At 37.1% G+C, this 19,855-nt stretch overlaps 2 protein-coding genes across 2 annotated transcripts; one reads left to right on the forward strand and one right to left on the reverse strand.

The window, feature by feature from the left end:
• Nucleotides 1-5,180: 5,180 nt before the first annotated feature.
• LOC132549695 (uncharacterized) lies at nucleotides 5,181-6,478 on the reverse strand. The gene is made up of 2 exons (XM_060213645.1): nucleotides 6,383-6,478; nucleotides 5,181-5,972 (listed from the first exon to the last, which is right to left on the reverse strand). The coding sequence occupies exons 1-2, from the start codon at nucleotides 6,476-6,478 to the stop codon at nucleotides 5,181-5,183; spliced, it is 888 nt and encodes a 295-aa protein (XP_060069628.1).
• A 6,666-nt stretch (nucleotides 6,479-13,144) lies between these two features.
• LOC132549694 (uncharacterized) lies at nucleotides 13,145-14,444 on the forward strand. The gene is made up of 2 exons (XM_060213644.1): nucleotides 13,145-13,240; nucleotides 13,653-14,444. The coding sequence occupies exons 1-2, from the start codon at nucleotides 13,145-13,147 to the stop codon at nucleotides 14,442-14,444; spliced, it is 888 nt and encodes a 295-aa protein (XP_060069627.1).
• Nucleotides 14,445-19,855: the final 5,411 nt, after the last annotated feature.

Here is a 19,855-nt window from a genome sequence, read left to right on the forward strand (position 1 = left end):
GCACAAGTGTCCCATTTCCAACCTCAAGTAAAAAGGTAAAATTACAGACAGCGTTTTGAAAATCAACCTCTTAAAAAGGGCTGTACGGTATCAGAAAACATTACTATGTCAAGCGGCATTATTACCGTCACTCGACTCAAAGTTTTTATAACATTAACGTTAGCTCATTTAACTGCAGAAAAATGGAACACAAAAAACATTCCTTTGTCAAGTTCGTCCTTTTTGACCTATAAGTTTTTTTTTAAAAGTCACTGCTCGATGACACCGTGGATATTTTCATTTCTGCTGACACGGGTCATACAAAACATTAATTGAATTACAGTGCAATGTATATTGCAGATGAGGCCACACGATTAAATCTTATTCCTTCGTAACGTATTTCTACCCGGAAAATATATTGTTAAATGCATCATTCGTGCATACTTAGCCTATGGCGTTTACACGCAACATTTGATTCAATACCATAAGGGCTTTCCCCTGTAACTATTTTTGTGTAAGATATTTTGGTCTTTCTCGGCAAACAGACCACCGCGAAATTGCTTCCGTCTCAATTTAACATAGTCTGCTGAATATGCGTATTTTTACTGCTGAAAGAGATCGGTGATTTTACATTTGTTAAAAATGATTTTGAAGTGAAATATGTATACAGTGTTATTCACATGTAGTGTACTATTGACATAATAATGTATGACAGCGAAGAATAATATGATTTTTCTACATCCCTTTGTTTTGAAATGTTAGATACACCGGTACTCGACTATATGCAGGTATGTGATTGACCTTCTCCAAGAGGAGACAGCCTATATACTTAGAATAGCTATACAAACAAAATAACTACAGTTAAGTATTACTTTTATTTAAAGAATTGCATGGAATTTGAAGAGCGTAAAAAGCATAAATGCCAACATCGATTATTGTATAACGTTCATGTATTTTTGAAGTGTATCATGGCATTCCACGCGCATTTATACACTTATTAACACCTCGAAATCAGAAGCATTCAGTTATATTTGTCATGTTTTAATATATGTTCTCAGTAACGATTAAAGCCGTAAATTTAAAGACAAAATCAAACTGAAATTTTCATAATAATTGAAGCAATGAAAACCAAATGAACCCCTACAGACAGCCGATAACGAAACTGAATGAAAATAATGACTTGCGGTTGGCCTACTGTTTATCCTTTATGCGTTAAATGTTGTTTGTATCTTTCGATAACTTGTTATAATCAATAAATAAACAGAACGGCCCTCTATATCTACATTGTATATAACTTAGGGGTTTACTGTTTTGGCATGTACAATAATTATTTCTTTGTACTCTGAAAACGTTGTGTACAGATAAATATCAAACTCCTGACTATTGATAAAGTTTCGTACCACCAGTCAAAGCACGTGAAAGACATTCGTATTAGCAAATTACAGGAAATTTAACACTCATAATCATTCACGTCATTTAGTTTATGTGCAACTAAATGTGTATGCAATTGAACTGTGTAAACATGTCATCGTTTGTAAAACCCGCTGTTACAAAACAATATTATGCATGTAACTCTCAAACGGACGAGCCGATATCGTTAAAACAATCGTTAAAGTGACCCTTAACGAAAATATGAATGAATAAATATATTTTTCGTATGATCCAAAATTAAGAAGGTTGAATACCACATAAAAACCGGTTTGTCCAAATAGTATGCAGATGGTATTCAGCCAGATGAAATTTGCCAAAACATTCAGACAAAGAGTTAAATCGAAACCAAACAGACGGCTCAAGTGTAGAAAAGCCTGGCAACATTGCACACAATTCTAGGCACTGATGAGAATGTCAAATAAAAAAGTTTTGGGGATAATTCAACAGAATACCTCTCAATGTTGATGATCTAAGATAATTGCTTCTTAAATTTTACATGGGAAGTCAGTTTGCAATCATTCTATTATTCCAGATCATGTCGTTGGTCATCGATATTTCGTGCCAGTTTTTCAATATTCCAAGGTTGTTTACCATTGTACCGCTACGGTTTAAAAACATAGAAACGTGTCGTGAAAAATATTTACAAAATATATTCAACGTTCGTGTCTGCTGTTTTCCTTACGATGTATGATGTACTTTACATGTATTCAGGGAGGTACATGACCACTCTCTGATTTACAAAATATACCTATCAAGTCGTTTTCGTTGTGTGCACACCTTCGCTGGAAGGTCAATATTAAGTTCCGCGGAAGATAATCCATAAAATAAAACATTAATCTACTTTTCCCAAACAAATTGCCTTTGTTATAGATTCTGGACCAGTAATATATATCTTATAGATACTGTATACACTAAATTTTAAACATTCAGATAGATTTTCTGTGAAATAATACCATTGGATTATTGAACAAAAGATACACGAGAGAAAAGCGCCTGTTACTACATTTTTTTTTCTTTAAAAAAAATGCCCAAACCTACAGTGCAAATTTTACAAGATCAGTATAAGAGTTCCTCAACTACAACGACAGTTACTGTACGCGTTGTGACAAATTTGAATATTTTAGAGTGAAGACCATTACTACTTTTCCTCCTGTTACCTATAATGTCAATTTATACATACTGTGTGATATCAGTAAAACTATTTAACTCTTCGAATCATTGGAAAACTTTACCAATATTGTGCTTTAAAACTTCTTTTATACAATATAACTTTGATGTCGATATATTAAACAGTAGAATTCAAAATTTTGTGAGGACTCCGGCACATACGGCTGTTGATGACTAATCGTGAATTCATTGATTTCATTTTCTCTCTTGTATACCAAATAGAAATCTACAGATTTTTTATATAACGTTATCTGAACCTGAGAGGCAGTGTATGTATTACCTAATCAATGCTTATGACAATTGTTATCAAAAAGGGGCATGCGCTGATTAAAACCTCTTCCCAAGAAAGGTGAACGCTGGTACAAATACGTGGTTGTGAACTATGCTGACGCGTATTTCGTGAAGTATACGTCCAAATCAAAAAAGAAGTATACAAAGGACGACATCATCTAAATGATCGAGTTTCTGGTTTATAGCATATTTGTCGACGTTGGTTGTAAGTTCTTCCAACAATCTTCAGCATTGTCAGAATGGTCAATGGCTTGACAATGATCGGGTTTACACTGATGTTCGGGTTTACACTACTTGTCGGGTATACACTGGTGTTCGGGTTTACACTGTTAGTCGGGTATACACTGTTAGTCGGGTATACACTGTTAGTCGGGTTTACACTGCTTGTCGGGTATACACTGGTGTTCGGGTTTACACTGATTAGCGGGTTTACACTGATATTGACGTGTAGATATGTCACAGTAATTTTTCAAAGCATGCATTCATTAAATACTTTCATCACTAATAACTGTCGCAGTTACTGACTAGCTCCTATCTACCACCTTCGTGTACATTCCAAGTATCGATGACAATATTTCAGTGCTGAATGCCAACTAGCATGATAGAAATAAGGATCTAATCTCAAGCCCTTCCTCTAGGATTTCGTTTTCTTTCATTAATCTAAATTAATCAATCTTTATGTACTGGAAAAACAAAGTACCCGAACAGAACCCACGTAGTCGGGCTGATGACCCCATACCTTTTCACGTCCGATCGGGGATTTGAATCCCGTCGTCATGGTAGAAGATGACTACGCTAACCACTGCGCCTTGTGGCCACCACTGCGTATGATTCCGTCTTGTGTCGAGGCTATTGCATGAAACGTTTAAGTTATACAGTGTACATATGATAAAATGTATGAATATGTTGTGATTGTACCTAGTGGGCAGTGAAATATCAACACCACAACAAAGGAATCGAATTGATCTCTAACTGTCCTATATTTTACACTTAGCGAGCGAATACATGTAGAATCAAAACTTCACAGTGGAATATAAACACTGTACACAGAGATACAGAAGTCATGTTCGTCGTGATTTTGTAGATAACGAAACTCGAAGTAGTTCATCTCGATACACACGTCCAGTAACGGATGTAGTCCGCGTATGTATAAAAGTGCCCTCGACCTCCTGGAACGCCAACGCACCTATGTGATAGATGTAAATAGTATTTTGAGATTTGGCTATCAGACAAACCAGTTTTGTAACCTCAAACAAGTTCTGTGACCTTGTAACTTTACCGAAAATAACACTGAACAGATTAATCTAATAAGATAATGACATAATTCTCAAGCAAAAAAGTCCCGAATAACTTACAGAATGATATTGTATCCCTCCGAAAAAAACTGAGGTATAGATAAAGTACAAATCTGAGTTCGGGAAAATCTATTTTCAATTAAGGGTGTATGTCACCTTCCGCGAGGTACTTTTACTTTGCTGAGTTATCGTCCTTCATTAAGTCTTACGTAACAAGAATTAACATAACTAGTAAGGTTAAGGACCATGTCTCCCAAATCAAACATTATGTGGTGACAGATGTTTGTACATCGATAACAGCGACCAACATTAACACCGTACGTTCAAATATGTATCAATTATAATTTCCCTGAATGGCTATATCAGAATTGACTGGTTGATTTCGATGTCATAGGTGGTCAAATGTATTGAAAACATTAGCAAGAGTGAGATGTTTATGTGGATTATAAGATGAATGAAAAATTAAAGTTTTTTTCCGAAATACCAGAAGAACCACGACCGCTATATTTGGAGACCAAGAACACTACTTAGAATTTACATATTATCTCAAAACATAGAGTTTCAAAAACAATTATTCTTAACTAAAAAACATTATGAGTAAATCTTTACTACTAGTTATCAAACTTTATTTTTAGTAAAATGTTTCATCATAATGTTTCAATACCAAAGTGATTTAAGTTTATTAAATCATCATCATCATCATCATCATCATCATCTTCTTCTTCTTCTGCTTCTTCTTCTTCTTCTTTATCATCATCATCATCATCATCATCATCATCATCATCATCATCATCATCATCATCATCATCATCATCATCAGCATCAGCATCATCATCTTCTTCTTCTTCTTCTTCTTCTTCATCATCATCATCATCATCATCATCATCATCATCATCATCATCATCATCATCATCTTCTTCTTCTTCTTCATCATCATCATCATCATCATCATCATCATCATCATCATCATCATCATCATCTTCTTCTTCTTCTTCGTTTCGTCTTAACCCTCGCCGTCTAAATTTCTAATTTAGTTGACGATGGTAAAGGTGTGCTGACGCTTCTGCTTCTTTTAATTGCTTCGATCTTTCTCTCTTTCTTTTCCCATTTCTCCCTCATTCCTTCAAGTTGTTTTTCTCTGTTCTTTCGAGCACGCTCTAATTTCTCTTCTGTTGATATCCTGTTTGGTTTCTCTGTAATTGGAATTCTTGCCAATTTCTTACAGATTTTCTCCCGTCTTTCTTCAGCCTTCAATTCTCTGTAGATCCGTGCCCTTTCCAGTTTTTCATCCACCTTCACCTTTTCAATTTCGTCGTTCTCATGTGACAGATTTTTCGTCATCTTTGCTTCCAGTCGCTTCCGTATTTCTGCTTGTCTTTCCTCTCTTTTGGCTGCCGCCAATTCTCGTCGGTGATCAGACAGTCGCGCCATTTTTCCTTTCCGTCGTAGTTCTTCACTCCTCAAAACATCTGCGTCTGCTTCTCGTGTTTTGGAAGGCAGTTTAACAACACTTCTGGTGGTAAGGGGAGGTAACTTTCGGGGACGTAAGGAGACTGATTTTACGTTATTTTGTGTGTATTGTGGAACTCCAGGTAGTTGATTATAGGCGTCATTTGAGGTTGACTGGTCTGGAATTTCCTCATTTATTTCTACAGTGAATGACACGCCTCCTACTCCCTTATTAGGAATGATCCCCTCCTCTCTCAGCTGCATAAGCACAGTCTGCTCTGTCTTCCGTGACAAATTTAACATGGGTGTGCCCTCACTTACTGGAACTCCAACAGGATTCCCAATATGAATGGTTTGAACCTGTAGTGGGAATGAAAGTCTGGAATAATGCGACTAGACTTCGATAACTTAATTCAATGATCGTATATGTCCTTAATACTGTCTTACAGAGTTAAAATGAAAGAGGAATTCTATTGAATAAATTAAACCAACGAATTCAGTATAACGAGGTTACATTATATAGAAAATAATGACACATATGTACATGTATTTCAGACATTTTACTTAGTACTGTTGAAATATTGGCGTCGTGGAAATGAAATACACAACATGGAAAAAAGTCCTGATGTAAAGTAAATCTCTATCGTTTTGTCGAAACGTTTAATAAATTTTGACTACATCGTTTCAGAGTGTTTCCATAATACCTGGTCTGCCGGAGCTTCCTGTCTTACAAAATTACAACTGTTGTGGGCATTTTGTTTCCTAATTACCTTGTTACGCTTGTGATCCCTTCCAAACAGCGCTCTCAATCGACATCTCTTTGGTTTTTCTTCAAACTCAATCGTCCTCGTGTACGTGCATCCCATGATTTGCGGAGAAATGTACAAAGCTGCTTTTGCAAAATGCTTGAAGTATACATAGAAACAAGGTATTATGACGTAATAATAGTAGAGAACGTTTGACGTCATAATGTTCCGGAACTGGACGGGGTTGACTGCTGGTAGATCAACGATTGGCTATAGTGTTTAGAACTAATGTTTCAAAACTGAGTTAAGTATTGTATCAGTCAATGAAAAAGTATCCATAACAGTAACACAGAGCAGTACTGCGTTTTGCAGGCAATTTCTAGATTTGCTTGCAAAGCTATGTCATTCACAAACACCATAAATGTGTGTTTATATTTATATTCTGTAGACATACTGTTTTTTTTTTTTTTTTTTTTTTAACATTTTCTTCAGGTTGATAATGTCAATAGAATAGAAGTTCTTGTTTAACACTTGGTCATGGAAAGAAATTGAAGCAGAATGTGTTTACAAAATCGGATGCAAGAACTGCGACGCATCATATATCAGAGAAACAGACAGGAGATTCGGGATTCGACTCAATGAACACCAAAAAGGCGCGGAATCCAAAAAAGGCAAAAACTTCAGTAGATAAGAGTGAAAACATTCACAGTCCCAGATAAATAAATCTGCACTTACAAATCATTCCACACAGCAAAATCATATCACTGACTGGGAAAATTGAAAAAAATTCGACAGGGAAAACAACCTTTTTCAGACGGTTGGTTAAGGAAGCCATCTGGAAACGCCGCAGCGGGCCAGTACAGAATAGAGACGAGTGGGGCCAAACACTCTCGCTTATTTAGACCAAGTGTTAAACAAAGCGTAGCCGAATTGACAACAGTACATGGTTACCACCTGGTGTATTATTTTGGTCTATAATCTTTTTACCACTATTTTCGGCCTTAGTGTACATAGGATTATAGAGCAGCCGAAAAAGTTGGTCGATCCGTACCATCTCGTACACTACGTACGTCAGTGCTAGTATGCTCAACACTGGTCATTTCTCTGACGAAAGTGACCGTGTAGTCATCGAAATGTTACACTCAAATCTTCTACCGGTTATGTTTCAAAAACTTCTATTCTATATTGCTGTTTTATACCAGTCATAACTTGATTTGAATCAAACTAAACGATTCATTATCGAAAGTGTACTTCGTCAGAAAGTACATCCATTTTAACGGCTAACCGTCCCCGTTTTTATCCCCACAAAACTGGCGTCATAATGGTCGCACACTCGCAATGTCATTGGTGGTACCTAAAAATTACACTTGTTTCATAAGGTGGCACTACAGGGACCTGACACAAATTCTCAACGGTTAACATATTAAAGTATGGATTGTGGTTTGGGAATCCGTGTCAAGTCCCTGTGGATGGCTTTGTCGTGTATATATACAATCAAGGGACGGACGAATGAATAGATGCACAAGATTCCTCTGCCGCCTACCTTCAGCTCACATTAGAAAACTCAATGCTAAAAAACAGCTGATTGAAGCAAGATCTGTTTCGACATTACAGGAATGGACAGGTAACACACAGGTGCTTACTTACGTCACAACCGTCTTCAACACGATGTGCCTTTAAGTACTTAAGTATCGTCCATGTTCGTATCAATAAAAACTGTTTCGTAGCAAGACATAAGGCTTGAAGAGCCACAGTCTCGACAGAAAGCGGGCGTTATCATACCACGTAGTTTCTGTCGAGTGTTGGGCTGTATCAGTTGCGATGTGACGCCCCATCAGCTTATTCTGGGGTGTTTTGGTGTTTTCCTTGGCTGTGTATATGAATGGACAATATATACAAACCAATATGAAGGTATAACGAACACTTTGTTGACTTTGAATTTATTGTTTCACGTGAACCAGGGGTGTTAACTATAGGATAAATATGAATGAACAATATATACAAGACACTATCAATAACGTACACTTTGTTGTCTAAAGAACCATTCACATCGAATTTATTGTTTCACGTGAACCAGGGGTGTTAACTATAGGATAAATATGTATATAATTTTACAACAATTTTGAAATATTCTATCAGAACTGATTTTAATCATTCTTGTTGGCCTTACTGGAAGCATTCAGTGGGTCAGTATGGGAAAGTACAAATGATTGTAGTGGGGGGGGTTTAACAACAATGTTAACTATTTCCTGATAAAAATTCAGTTACATGTAACTTTAGGAAACTTAACCTGAATACATGGCCGAAGTTGTTTTCGGATAATCTCGTGATTCAATGTCCATCATGTTGTTTTTGTAAAACCATCCTAAGTCGCTCCCGATCGGTTTATAGTTTGAGTTATGAAACTCAATACCCACGTAAATGTAACTGATAAGATCTTCAGATGAATTTTTTTTTATGTTAATGAGGTTCAGGGCATCTGGTGCCTGACGCATACTCTACAGAGATACACGGTGACGAAATCTCGTATACCCTCCCTACAGCAGTTATATATAATGTTGTTCTTTTAACCATCCTTTTCAGGAATTCAGCCAACAAGTATTTTTCTTATATCATTACAAGCAAAAAAACATTTATCTCCAATAAACTGCTGCAAAACAGACACCCCAAACTTTCAAGAATGATCTCCCTTATCTCTGGCCTTTGAAGTCGACTTCGCCGCTTTGTTTACATGACCTATCATATATAGTACTGGCCCGTTATTTGTGATATTTGAGTTGGAATATCATCACCAGTAATCATTGTTTGATTCCAAGAAAATGTGAAACACATACCTGTTTTACACTGTAAGATGACGCCTGCAGTATGGGTTTCACATTTTCTATGAATAATGTATAATCGTTACAAAAGCTCATCTTGGAATCAAACAATGATTACTGGTTAGTCATATATCATTCAATGAAAAATAAACAAGTTCATTGTAACATTTTACTGCGTTGTGATAATAAAACCTTGAAAAAAAGTGAAAAGGTAACAGGTAAGTCCGCTTTTCCAATTACCAGCAAATTATATCGAATAAATCTAGTCCGTGTTGATTACTTACATAACAAGTAGATCTTGATCAAGCGTAAATTGAAAATATCGGGAAAATCCAATTTGCATATTTAAATAACTCATTTAAATATGTTGTAAAATTTGGACATAGTGACGTTTAAAAGCACCCTTTTTTAAAGAAAAGACACGCCCACCATCTCCCTTTGGTGCATTTCTTATATTGGTGTCATGACGTCGACTATGTGGTTTTAGAGTCATTTGCATACATGGTGCTGTGCCACTTAAAATTCAATGTAACGAAAAAAACCTACCTGTTAGGAGATATTTATGTTTAAAATAACCAAACGTAGCAATATTTTCGCGAAAAAAATGAAATATGGTGAGATTTTGAAGCTATTATGCTCTGGTGTTACGGGTCTCTTTCACATACGTTCTATATACGTTACCTATCCCGTGATACCTAATGATAGCATGTAAAAATAATGAAATAAAATCAGTTAAAAGGAAGTGAAAACCGAAATTCATTACCACAATTTGCAAAATGCAATGCCCGACATTAGATCACTGTCTGATTTCATTGGTATTCTGAAATGAGTGCATTTGAAAGGAATAGACTTGAAACACCGCGATTAAGAATTGTCCTGTTGTATATATACAGAATATACGTGTTAAAAACGTCTTAATAGAAGCCAAGTGTGATTTTCCTGTCAAGCATGGGTTGTCACATGAACAAAGTTCCCTGAAAGAGTGCTCCGCTTGTGCCCATTCCTAATCGCTTCTATAAATGCGGTCGTGCTATGTGCGGTACGGTATACTGAGGTTTTGTACACTGTTAGGGTTTCTTGTGAGCACATGTTAGCAGTGTCTTTATTTCATGGTATCAGAGAATGACTTTTCGTTATTGTCTGTGCAAAATGTTTATCAATATGAAGATGTGTGATTACAAAAGGTTCGGTCATTAATTCGTTTATCTAACTTTATATCAACTGTTGTAAACTGCATCCTGTCGATATATGTGATCTAGGGCCCCTTAGTATGAATGTCAATGTTGTATAATTTAGATTGGTCTATATAGACAAGTTTGATACAATCTCGAGAAATAGGCGATCATGACAGGTACTTGTTTTCAGCTAATACAAAATAGACTTCTCTGACAGTGGAAGAAAGTCGGTATGTATCCAGTTTCGAACAAAATGTAATAATGCAATTTATATCAAATGATGTTTTATGTGGAAATTGAGAGAGAGAGAGAGAGAGAGAGAGAGAGAGAGAGAGAGAGAGAGAGAGAGAGAGAGAGAGAGAGAGAGAGAGAGCCAAATAGCTGGACAAAAGTTGACACAGTCGGAGGAAATGTTACACAGACAGTCTAACGGACAGACGGACATAAAGACACACAATAGATGCAAATGGAGACAGGTGAATACGCAGGCGGACAAACATTTCCATAAAGAAGGAGATACAGACATCCAGACAAACATAAGACGGACGGATGGGCGAAGGGACGAACGGATACACTGACATCCGCAGATCTATAATCTTCGAAGCGTCATCAATTATTCTATACCGAATTAGCGTTAACAACTCACAAGATCGTCCTTCTTTTCCTCCACAATCCGACTATGGGACCAATTAGAAAATTAAATCCGACAACATGTATGATATTCAGCCTTTCAAATGTCCCTTCTTAAACTTCGAGATATACAAATTCCCTACTACTATCGAATTGGTGACAGAAAAATACCAATTTGCACGTTAGATTCAGAACTTGTTCAAGCCTTCTAAATCAAGACTTATTTCATGCTAATTTGATTAATTATGGAAATTGGCAGTGTCGACATCCTGTTGAAGATGCTTCTCACTTCATTTTTGTCTGTAATAAATTAAGTATAAAATTGTGTCGTGAGCTAAATGAATTCATTCCGTTGGACTTGCACCTTCTACTATTTGGAAATCATGAGTTATCAAAACAAGAAAATGAAATTATTTGCCAATCCACTCAACAGTATATTAAAAATACTATTAGATTTTTATTCTTCCTCACCATCATCTTTTTTCTCTCTTTCGTTCTACCTACTTTTCTCTCTCCTGTCTCAAGACTGCTCAATAGAACAAACTATGTGTAACGTATAACATTTAAAGAGATTTAAAATTGTAATATCTTCTAGTTCTTGCGGCAAATGTGTGTGATATACGTTATAGAAATCGGATAAACAAGGGAACAGAGAAAGAAACCGCCGGTACTGGATGTGATAGATTTCGATAAGTTATAATGGTATGAGGAATGACAAGTGTCAACGATTGTGATTGCCGCCTGAGTCGGCTGAAACTTAATCATTTTTTCTTATCAGTTTATATATATATATATACACATATATATACTGATCTCCATTCATTTTAATGATACACTTTAAAGCGCTCAACATTTATCTTTCATTTCCAAAATTAAAAAAAAAACACTTTGAAATCATACCATTAGCTTTCATTAGTTACCATGTATTAGTAATCAATATACTTAGACTGTCCACTTAGAATGTTAAATTACTTAACTAAATAACATGGAACACGACTTTGCATACAGACGGCAGCATCGACCAATATATTAACTTAAAATGTATGGTTAAAAATTGAAGTGGAGAAAGATTTGGTAAACCTCCTTTAGAAAAGGGAAATAACTCCTACAAATTGATTAGACTTAGTTAACACGTCAAATCAAGCAATAGATATTCTGACGTTGGAATTCATAGTTGACATATATACGAAAGCATTTAGTCGGTGCTGAGACTTGAAGCATGCTTGGGTAAAGAGAAATCAATTTACGAACATGGAAGATACTTAAGTACTTAAAGGCACATCGGGTCGTGACATAAGCAAGCACCTGTGTGTTACCTGTCCATTCCTATAATGTCGAAACAAATCTTGCTTCAATCAGCTGTGTTAGGCACCACTCGTCCCCATTCAGTACTGGCCCGCTGCGGCGTATCCAGGTGGCTTCCTTAACCAACTGTCTGAAAAAAAAGTGGTTTTTACCTGTCGGCTGTTTTTTTTTTTTTTTTTTCAGTTTTCCCAGTCAATGATATGATTTTGCTGTGTGGAATGATTTGTAAGTGCAGATTTATTGATCTAGGACTGTGAATGTTTTCACTCTTATCTAGTGAAGTTTTTGCCTTTTTTGGACTCCGCGTCTTTTTGGTATACATTGAGTCGAATCCCGAATCTCCTGTCTGTTTCTCTGATATATGATGCGTCGCAGTTCTTGCATCCGATTTTGTAAACACATTCTGCTTCAATTTCTTTCCATGACCAAGTGTTAAACAAGAACTTCTATTCTATTGACATTATCAACCTGAAGAAAATGTTAAAAAACAACAACAACAGAAAAACAATATGTCTAGAAAATATAGATATAAACACCGAATTGTCATGCTATGGCATTTATGGTGTTTGTGAATGACATAGCTTTGCAAGCAAATCTAGAAATTGCCTGCAAAACGCAGTATTGCTCTGTGTTACTGTTATGGATACTTTTTCATTGACTGATACAATACTTAATTCAGTTTTGAAACATTAGTTCTAAACACTATAGCCAATCGTTGATCTACCAGCAGTCAACCCCGTCCAGTTTGCGACATTATGACGTCAAACGTTCTCTACTATTATTACGTCATAATACCTTGTTTCTATGTATGCTTCAAGCATTTCGCAAAAGCAGCTTTGTACATTTCTCCGCAAATCATGGGATGCACGTACACGAGGACGATTGAGTTTGAAGAAAAACCAAAGAAATGCCGATTGAGAGCGCTGTTTGGAAGGGATCACAAACGTAACAAGGTAATTAGGAAACAAAATGCCCACAACAGTTGTAATTTTGTAAAGACAGGAAGCTCCGGCAGACCAGGTATTATGGAGACACTCTGAAACGATGTAGTCAAAATTTATTAAACGTTTCGACAAAACAATAGAGATTTACTTTACATCAGGACTTTTTTCCATGGTGTGTATTTCATTTCCACGATGCCAATATTTCAACAGTACTAAGTAAAATGTCTGAAATACATGTACATATGTGTCATTATTTTCTATATAATGTAACCTCGTTAGACCGGATTCGTTAGCTTCATTGATTCTAATAGAATTCCTCTTTCATTTTAACTCTGTAAGAAAGTATTATGGACATATACAATCATTGAATTAAGTTATTAAAGTCCAGTCGCATTATTCCAGAATTTCATTCCCACTACAGGTTCAAACCATTCATATTGGGAATCCTGTTGGAGTTCCAGTAAGTGAGGGCACACCCATGTTAAATTTGTCACGGAAGACAGAGCAGACTGTGCTTATGCAGCTGAGAGAGGAGGGGATCATTCCTAATAAGGGAGTAGGAGGCGTGTCATTCACTGTAGAAATAAATGAGGAAATTCCAGACCAGTCAACCTCAAATGACGCCTATAATCAACTACCTGGAGTTCCACAATACACACAAAATAACGTAAAATCAGTCTCCTTACGTCCCCGAAAGTTACCTCCCCTTACCACCAGAAGTGTTGTTAAACTGCCTTCCAAAACACGAGAAGCAGACGCAGATGTTTTGAGGAGTGAAGAACTACGACGGAAAGGAAAAATGGCGCGACTGTCTGATCACCGACGAGAATTGGCGGCAGCCAAAAGAGAGGAAAGACAAGCAGAAATACGGAAGCGACTGGAAGCAAAGATGACGAAAAATCTGTCACATGAGAACGACGAAATTGAAAAGGTGAAGGTGGATGAAAAGCTAGAAAGGGCACGGATCTACAGAGAATTGAAGGCTGAAGAAAGACGGGAGAAAATCTGTAAGAAATTGGCAAGAATTCCAATTACAGAGAAACTAAACAGGATATCAACAGAAGAGAAATTAGAGCGTGCTCGAAAGAACAGAGAAAAACGACTTGAAGGAATGAGGGAGAAATGGGAAAAGAAAGAGAGAAAGATCGAAGCAATTAAAAGAAGCAGAAGCGTCAGCACACCTTTACCATCGTCAACTAAATTAGAAATTTAGACGGCGAGGGATAAGACGAAAAGAAGAAGAAGAAGAAGAAGAAGATGATGATGATGATGATGATGATGATGATGATGAAGAAGAAGAAGAAGAAGAAGAAGAAGAAGATGATGATGATGATGATGATGATGATGATGAAGAAGAAGAAGAAGATGATGATGATGATGATGATGATGATGATGATGATGATGATGATGATGGTGAAGATGATGATGATGATGATGATGATGATGATGATGATGATGATGATGATAAAGAAGAAGAAGAAGAAGAAGAAGAAGATGATGATGATTTAATAAACTTAAATCACGTTGGTATTGAAACATTATTATGAAACATTTTACTGAAAATAAATAGTTTTATAACTAGTAGTACAGATTTACTCATAATGTTTTTTAGTTAAGAATAATTGTTTTTGAAACTCTATGTTTTGAGATAATATGTAAATTCTAAATAGTGTTCTTGGTTTCCAAATATGGTGGCCGTGGTTCTTCTGGTATTTCGGAAAAAAAACTTTAATTTTTCACTCATCTTATAATCCAAATTAACATTTCACTCTTGCTATTGTTTTCAATACATTTGACCACCTATGACATCGAAATCAACCAGTCAATTCTGATATAGCAATTCAGGGAAATAATAATTGATACATATTTGAACGTACGGTGTTAATGTTGGTCGCTGTTATCGATGTACAAACATCTGTCACCACATAATGTTTGATTTGGTAGACATGGTCCTTAACCTTACTAGTTATGTTAATTCTTGTTACGTAAGACTTAATGAAGGACGATAACTCAGCAAAGTGAAAGTACCTCGCGGAAGGTGGAATACACCCTTAATTGAAAATAGATTTTCCCGAACTCAGATTTGTACTTTAACTATACCTCAGTTTTTTTTCGGAGGGATACAATATCATTCTGTAAGATATTCGGGACTTTTTTGCTTGAGAATTATGTCATTATCTTATTAGATTAATCTGTTCAGTGTTATTTTCGGTAAAGGTACAAGGTCACAGAACTTGTTTGAGGTTACAAAACTGGTTTGTCTGATAGCCAAATCTCAAAATACTATTTACATCTATCACATAGGTGCGTTGGCGTTCCAGGAGGTCGAGGGCACTTGTATACATATGCGGACTACATCCGTTACCGGACGTGTATATCGAGATGAACTACTTCGAGTTTCGTTATCTACAAAATCACGACGAACATAACTTCTGTATCTCTGTGTACAGTGTTTATATTTCACTGTGAAGCTTTGATTCTACATGTATTCGCTCGCTAAGTGTAAAATATAGGACAGTTAGAGATCAATTCGATTCCTTTGTTGTGGTGTTGATATTTCACTGCCCACTAGGTACAATCACAACATATTCATACATTTTATCATATGTACACTGTAGCACTTAAACGTTTCCTGCAATAGCCTCGACACAAGACGGAATCATACGCAGTGGTGGCCACAAGGCGCAGTGGTTAGCGTAGCCGTCTTCTACCATGACGACGGGATTCAAATCCCCGATCGGACTGAAAAAGTATTATATTGGGTCATCAGCCCGACCATGTGGGTTCTGTTCGGGTACTTTGTTTTTCCAGTACATAAAGATTGATTAATTTAGATTAATGAAAGATTGATCCTTATTTCTATCATGCTAGTTGGCATTCAGCACTGAAATATTGTCATCGATACTTGGAATGTACACGAAGGTGTTAGATATGAGCTAGTCAGTAACGGCGACAGTTATAAGTGAAAAATTACTGACATGTGTAGACACCATAATTATTGTAAACCCGATCATCAGTGTAAACCCGAACACCAGTGTAAACCCGATCATCATTGTAAACCCGATCATCATTGTAAACCCGATAAGCAGTGTAAACCCGATCATCAGTGTAAACCCGAACATCAGTGTAAACCCGACAAACAGTGTAAACCCGAACACCAGTGTAAACCCGAACATCAGTGTAAACCCGATCATCAGTGTAAACCCGAACACCAGTGTAAACCCGATCATCAGTGTAAACCCGAACATCAGAGTAAACCCGATCATTATTGTAAACCCGATCATCATGTAAACCCGATCATTATTGTAAACCCGATCATTATTGTAAACCCGATCATCAGTGTAAACCCGATCATTATTGTAAACCCGATCATCAGTGTAAACCCGACAAACAGTGTAAACCCGAACACAAGTGTAAACCCGATCATCAGTGTAAACCCAATCATCAGTGTAAACCCGATCATCAGTGTAAACCCGACAAGCAGTGTATACCCGATCATCAGTGTAAACCCGATCATTATTGTAAACGCGATCATTATTGTAAACCCGATCATCATTGTAAACCCGATCATTATTGTAAACCCGATGATTATTGTAAACCCGATCATCAGTGTAACCCGATCATTATTGTAAACCCGATCATCAGTGTAAACCCGATCATTATTGTAAACCCGATCATCAGTGTAAACCCGATCATCATTGTAAACCCGATCATCATTGTAAACCCGATCATCATTGTAAACCCGATAAGCAGTGTAAACCCGATCATCAGTGTAAACCCGATCATCATTGTAAACCCGATCATCAGTATAAACCCGATCATCAGTGTAAACCCGATCATCATTGTAAACCCGATCATCAGTGTAAACCCGATTATCATTGTAAACCCGATCATTATTGTAAACCCGATCATTATTGTAAACCCGATCATCATTGTAAACCCGATCATTATTGTAAACCCGATAAGCAGTGTAAACCCGATCATCAGTGTAAACCCGAACATCAGTGTAAACCCGACAAACAGTGTAAACCCGAACACCAGTGTAAACCCGAACATCAGTGTAAACCCGATCATCAGTGTAAACCCGAACACCAGTGTAAACCCGATCATCAGTGTAAACCCGAACATCAGACTAAACCCGATCATTATTGTAAACCCGATCATCATGTAAACCCGATCATTATTGTAAACCCGATCATTATTGTAAACCCGATCATCAGTGTAAACCCGATCATTATTGTAAACCCGATCATCAGTGTAAACCCGACAAACAGTGTAAACTCGAACACCAGTGTAAACCCGATCATCAGTGTAAACCCAATCATCAGTGTAAACCCGATCATCAGTGTAAACCCGACAAGCAGTGTAAACCCGATCATCAGTGTAAACCCGATCATTATTGTAAACGCGATCATTATTGTAAACCCGATCATTATTGTAAACGCGATCATTATTGTAAACCCGATCATCATTGTAAACCCGATCATTATTGTAAACCCGATGATTATTGTAAACCCGATCATCAGTGTAACCCGATCATTATTGTAAACCCGATCATCAGTGTAAACCCGATCATTATTGTAAACCCGATCATCAGTGTAAACCCGATCATCAGTGTAAACCCGATCATCATTGTAAACCCGATCATCATTGTAAACCCGATCATCATTGTAAACCCGATAAGCAGTGTAAACCCGATCATCAGTGTAAACCCGATCATCATTGTAAACCCGATCATCAGTATAAACCCGATCATCAGTGTAAACCCGATCATCATTGTAAACCCGATCATCAGTGTAAACCCGATTATCATTGTAAACCCGATCATTATTGTAAACCCGATCATCATTGTAAACCCGATCCATCAGTGTAAACCCGATCATTATTGTAAACCCGATCATTATTGTAAACCCGATCATCATTGTAAACCCGATCATTATTGTAAACCCGATCATCAGTGTAAACCCGATCATTATTGTAAACCCGATCATCATTGTAAACCCGATCATCAGTGTAAACCCGATCATCATTGTAAACCCGATCATTATTGTAAACCCGATCATTATTGTAAACCCGATCATCAGTGTAAACCCGATCATTATTGTAAACCCGATGATTATTGTAAACCCGATCATCAGTGTAAACCCGATCATTATTGTAAGCCCGATCATCAGTTTAAACCCGAACACCAGTGTAAACCCGATCATCAGTGTAAACCCGACAAGCAGTGTAAACCCGACAATCAGTGTAAACCCGAACACCAGTGTAAACCCGATCATTATTGTAAACCCGATCATCAGTGTAAACCCGAACATCATTGTAAACCCGATCATCATTGTAAACCCAATCATCATTGTAAACCCGATCATCATTGTAAACCCGAACACCAGTGTAAACCTGACAAGCAGTGTAAACCCGACAATCAATGTAAACCCAATCATCATTGTAAACCCGATCATCATTGTAAACCCGATCATCATTGTAAACCCGATCATCATAGTAAACCCGATCATCATTGTAAACCCGATCATCATTGTAAACCCGATCATCAGTGTAAACCCGATCATTATTGTAAACCCGATCATCAGCGTAAACCCTAACACCAGTGTAAACCCGATCATCATTGTAAACCCGATCATCATTGTAAACCCGATCATCATTGTAAACCCGAACACCAGTGTAAACCCAATCATCATTGTAAACCCGATCATTATTGTAAACCCGAACACCAGTGTAAACCCGATCATCAGTGTAAACCCGATCATCATTGTAAACCCGATCATCATTGTAAACCCGATCATCATTGTAAACCCGAACACCAGTGTAAACCCGATCATCAGTGTAAACCCGATCATCAGTGTAAACCCGACAAGCAGTGTAAACCCGATCATCATTGTAAACCCGATCATCAGTGTAAACCCGACAATCAGTGTAAACCCGAACACCAGTGTAAACCCGATCATCATTGTAAACCCGATCATCAGTGTAAACCCGATCATCATTGTAAACCCGATCATCATTGTAAACCCGATCATCAGTGTAAACCCGATCATCAGTGTAAACCCGATCATCATTGTAAACCCGATCATCAGTGTAAACCCGATCATCATTGTAAACCCGATCATCAGTGTAAACCCGATCATCAGTGTAAACCCGATCATCATTGTAAACCCGAACACCAGTGTAAACCCGATCATCAGTGTAAACCCGACAAGCAGTGTAAACCCGATCATCAGTGTAAACCCGATCATCAGTGTAAACTCAATAATCAGAGCAAAGGAGAATCCTCGCCCCTTTTAAATTTAATTTGTATATAACGTTGAGTACTCGTGAGGTTATGAACGCGTAGTAAGGCTTGTAGTTTCAGATAGTTTAATTCTACTGTTGTAATGTAAAGGTTCTCGTATTCACCGATCTCAGACGGATACAATTCCAATGTTTTCAAGGACTCTGCCTGATTGGTGTGTTTACTTGTTTTACGGCATGCAACGAAGCTGCTACTAAGACAAAAAGTGCCAAACGCTATATATATATTACATACATTGAAAATGAGATTTGTCCTGAACAACAGAAAAAGACAAACCAGAGGTCCTATAGTGGATGGTGGTATATGTTCAACTGCCA

Source organism: Ylistrum balloti, unplaced genomic scaffold (genome assembly GCF_031769215.1).
Source record: "Ylistrum balloti isolate Yb309-2 unplaced genomic scaffold, AGI_CSIRO_Ybal_v1 Utg370076, whole genome shotgun sequence".
In the NCBI taxonomy this organism is placed as follows: domain Eukaryota; kingdom Metazoa; phylum Mollusca; class Bivalvia; order Pectinida; family Pectinidae; genus Ylistrum; species Ylistrum balloti.

Coding starts and splice junctions, on each gene's coding strand:
- LOC132549695 (XM_060213645.1), bottom strand. CDS start 6,478: ATGGGATGCACGTACACGAGGACGATTGAGTTTGAAGAAAAACCAAAG. Junction 5,973..6,382: donor GGGATCACAAGCGTAACAAG/GTAATTAGGAAA, acceptor TTCCCACTACAG/GTTCAAACCATTCATATTGG.
- LOC132549694 (XM_060213644.1), top strand. CDS start 13,145: ATGGGATGCACGTACACGAGGACGATTGAGTTTGAAGAAAAACCAAAG. Junction 13,241..13,652: donor GGGATCACAAACGTAACAAG/GTAATTAGGAAA, acceptor TTCCCACTACAG/GTTCAAACCATTCATATTGG.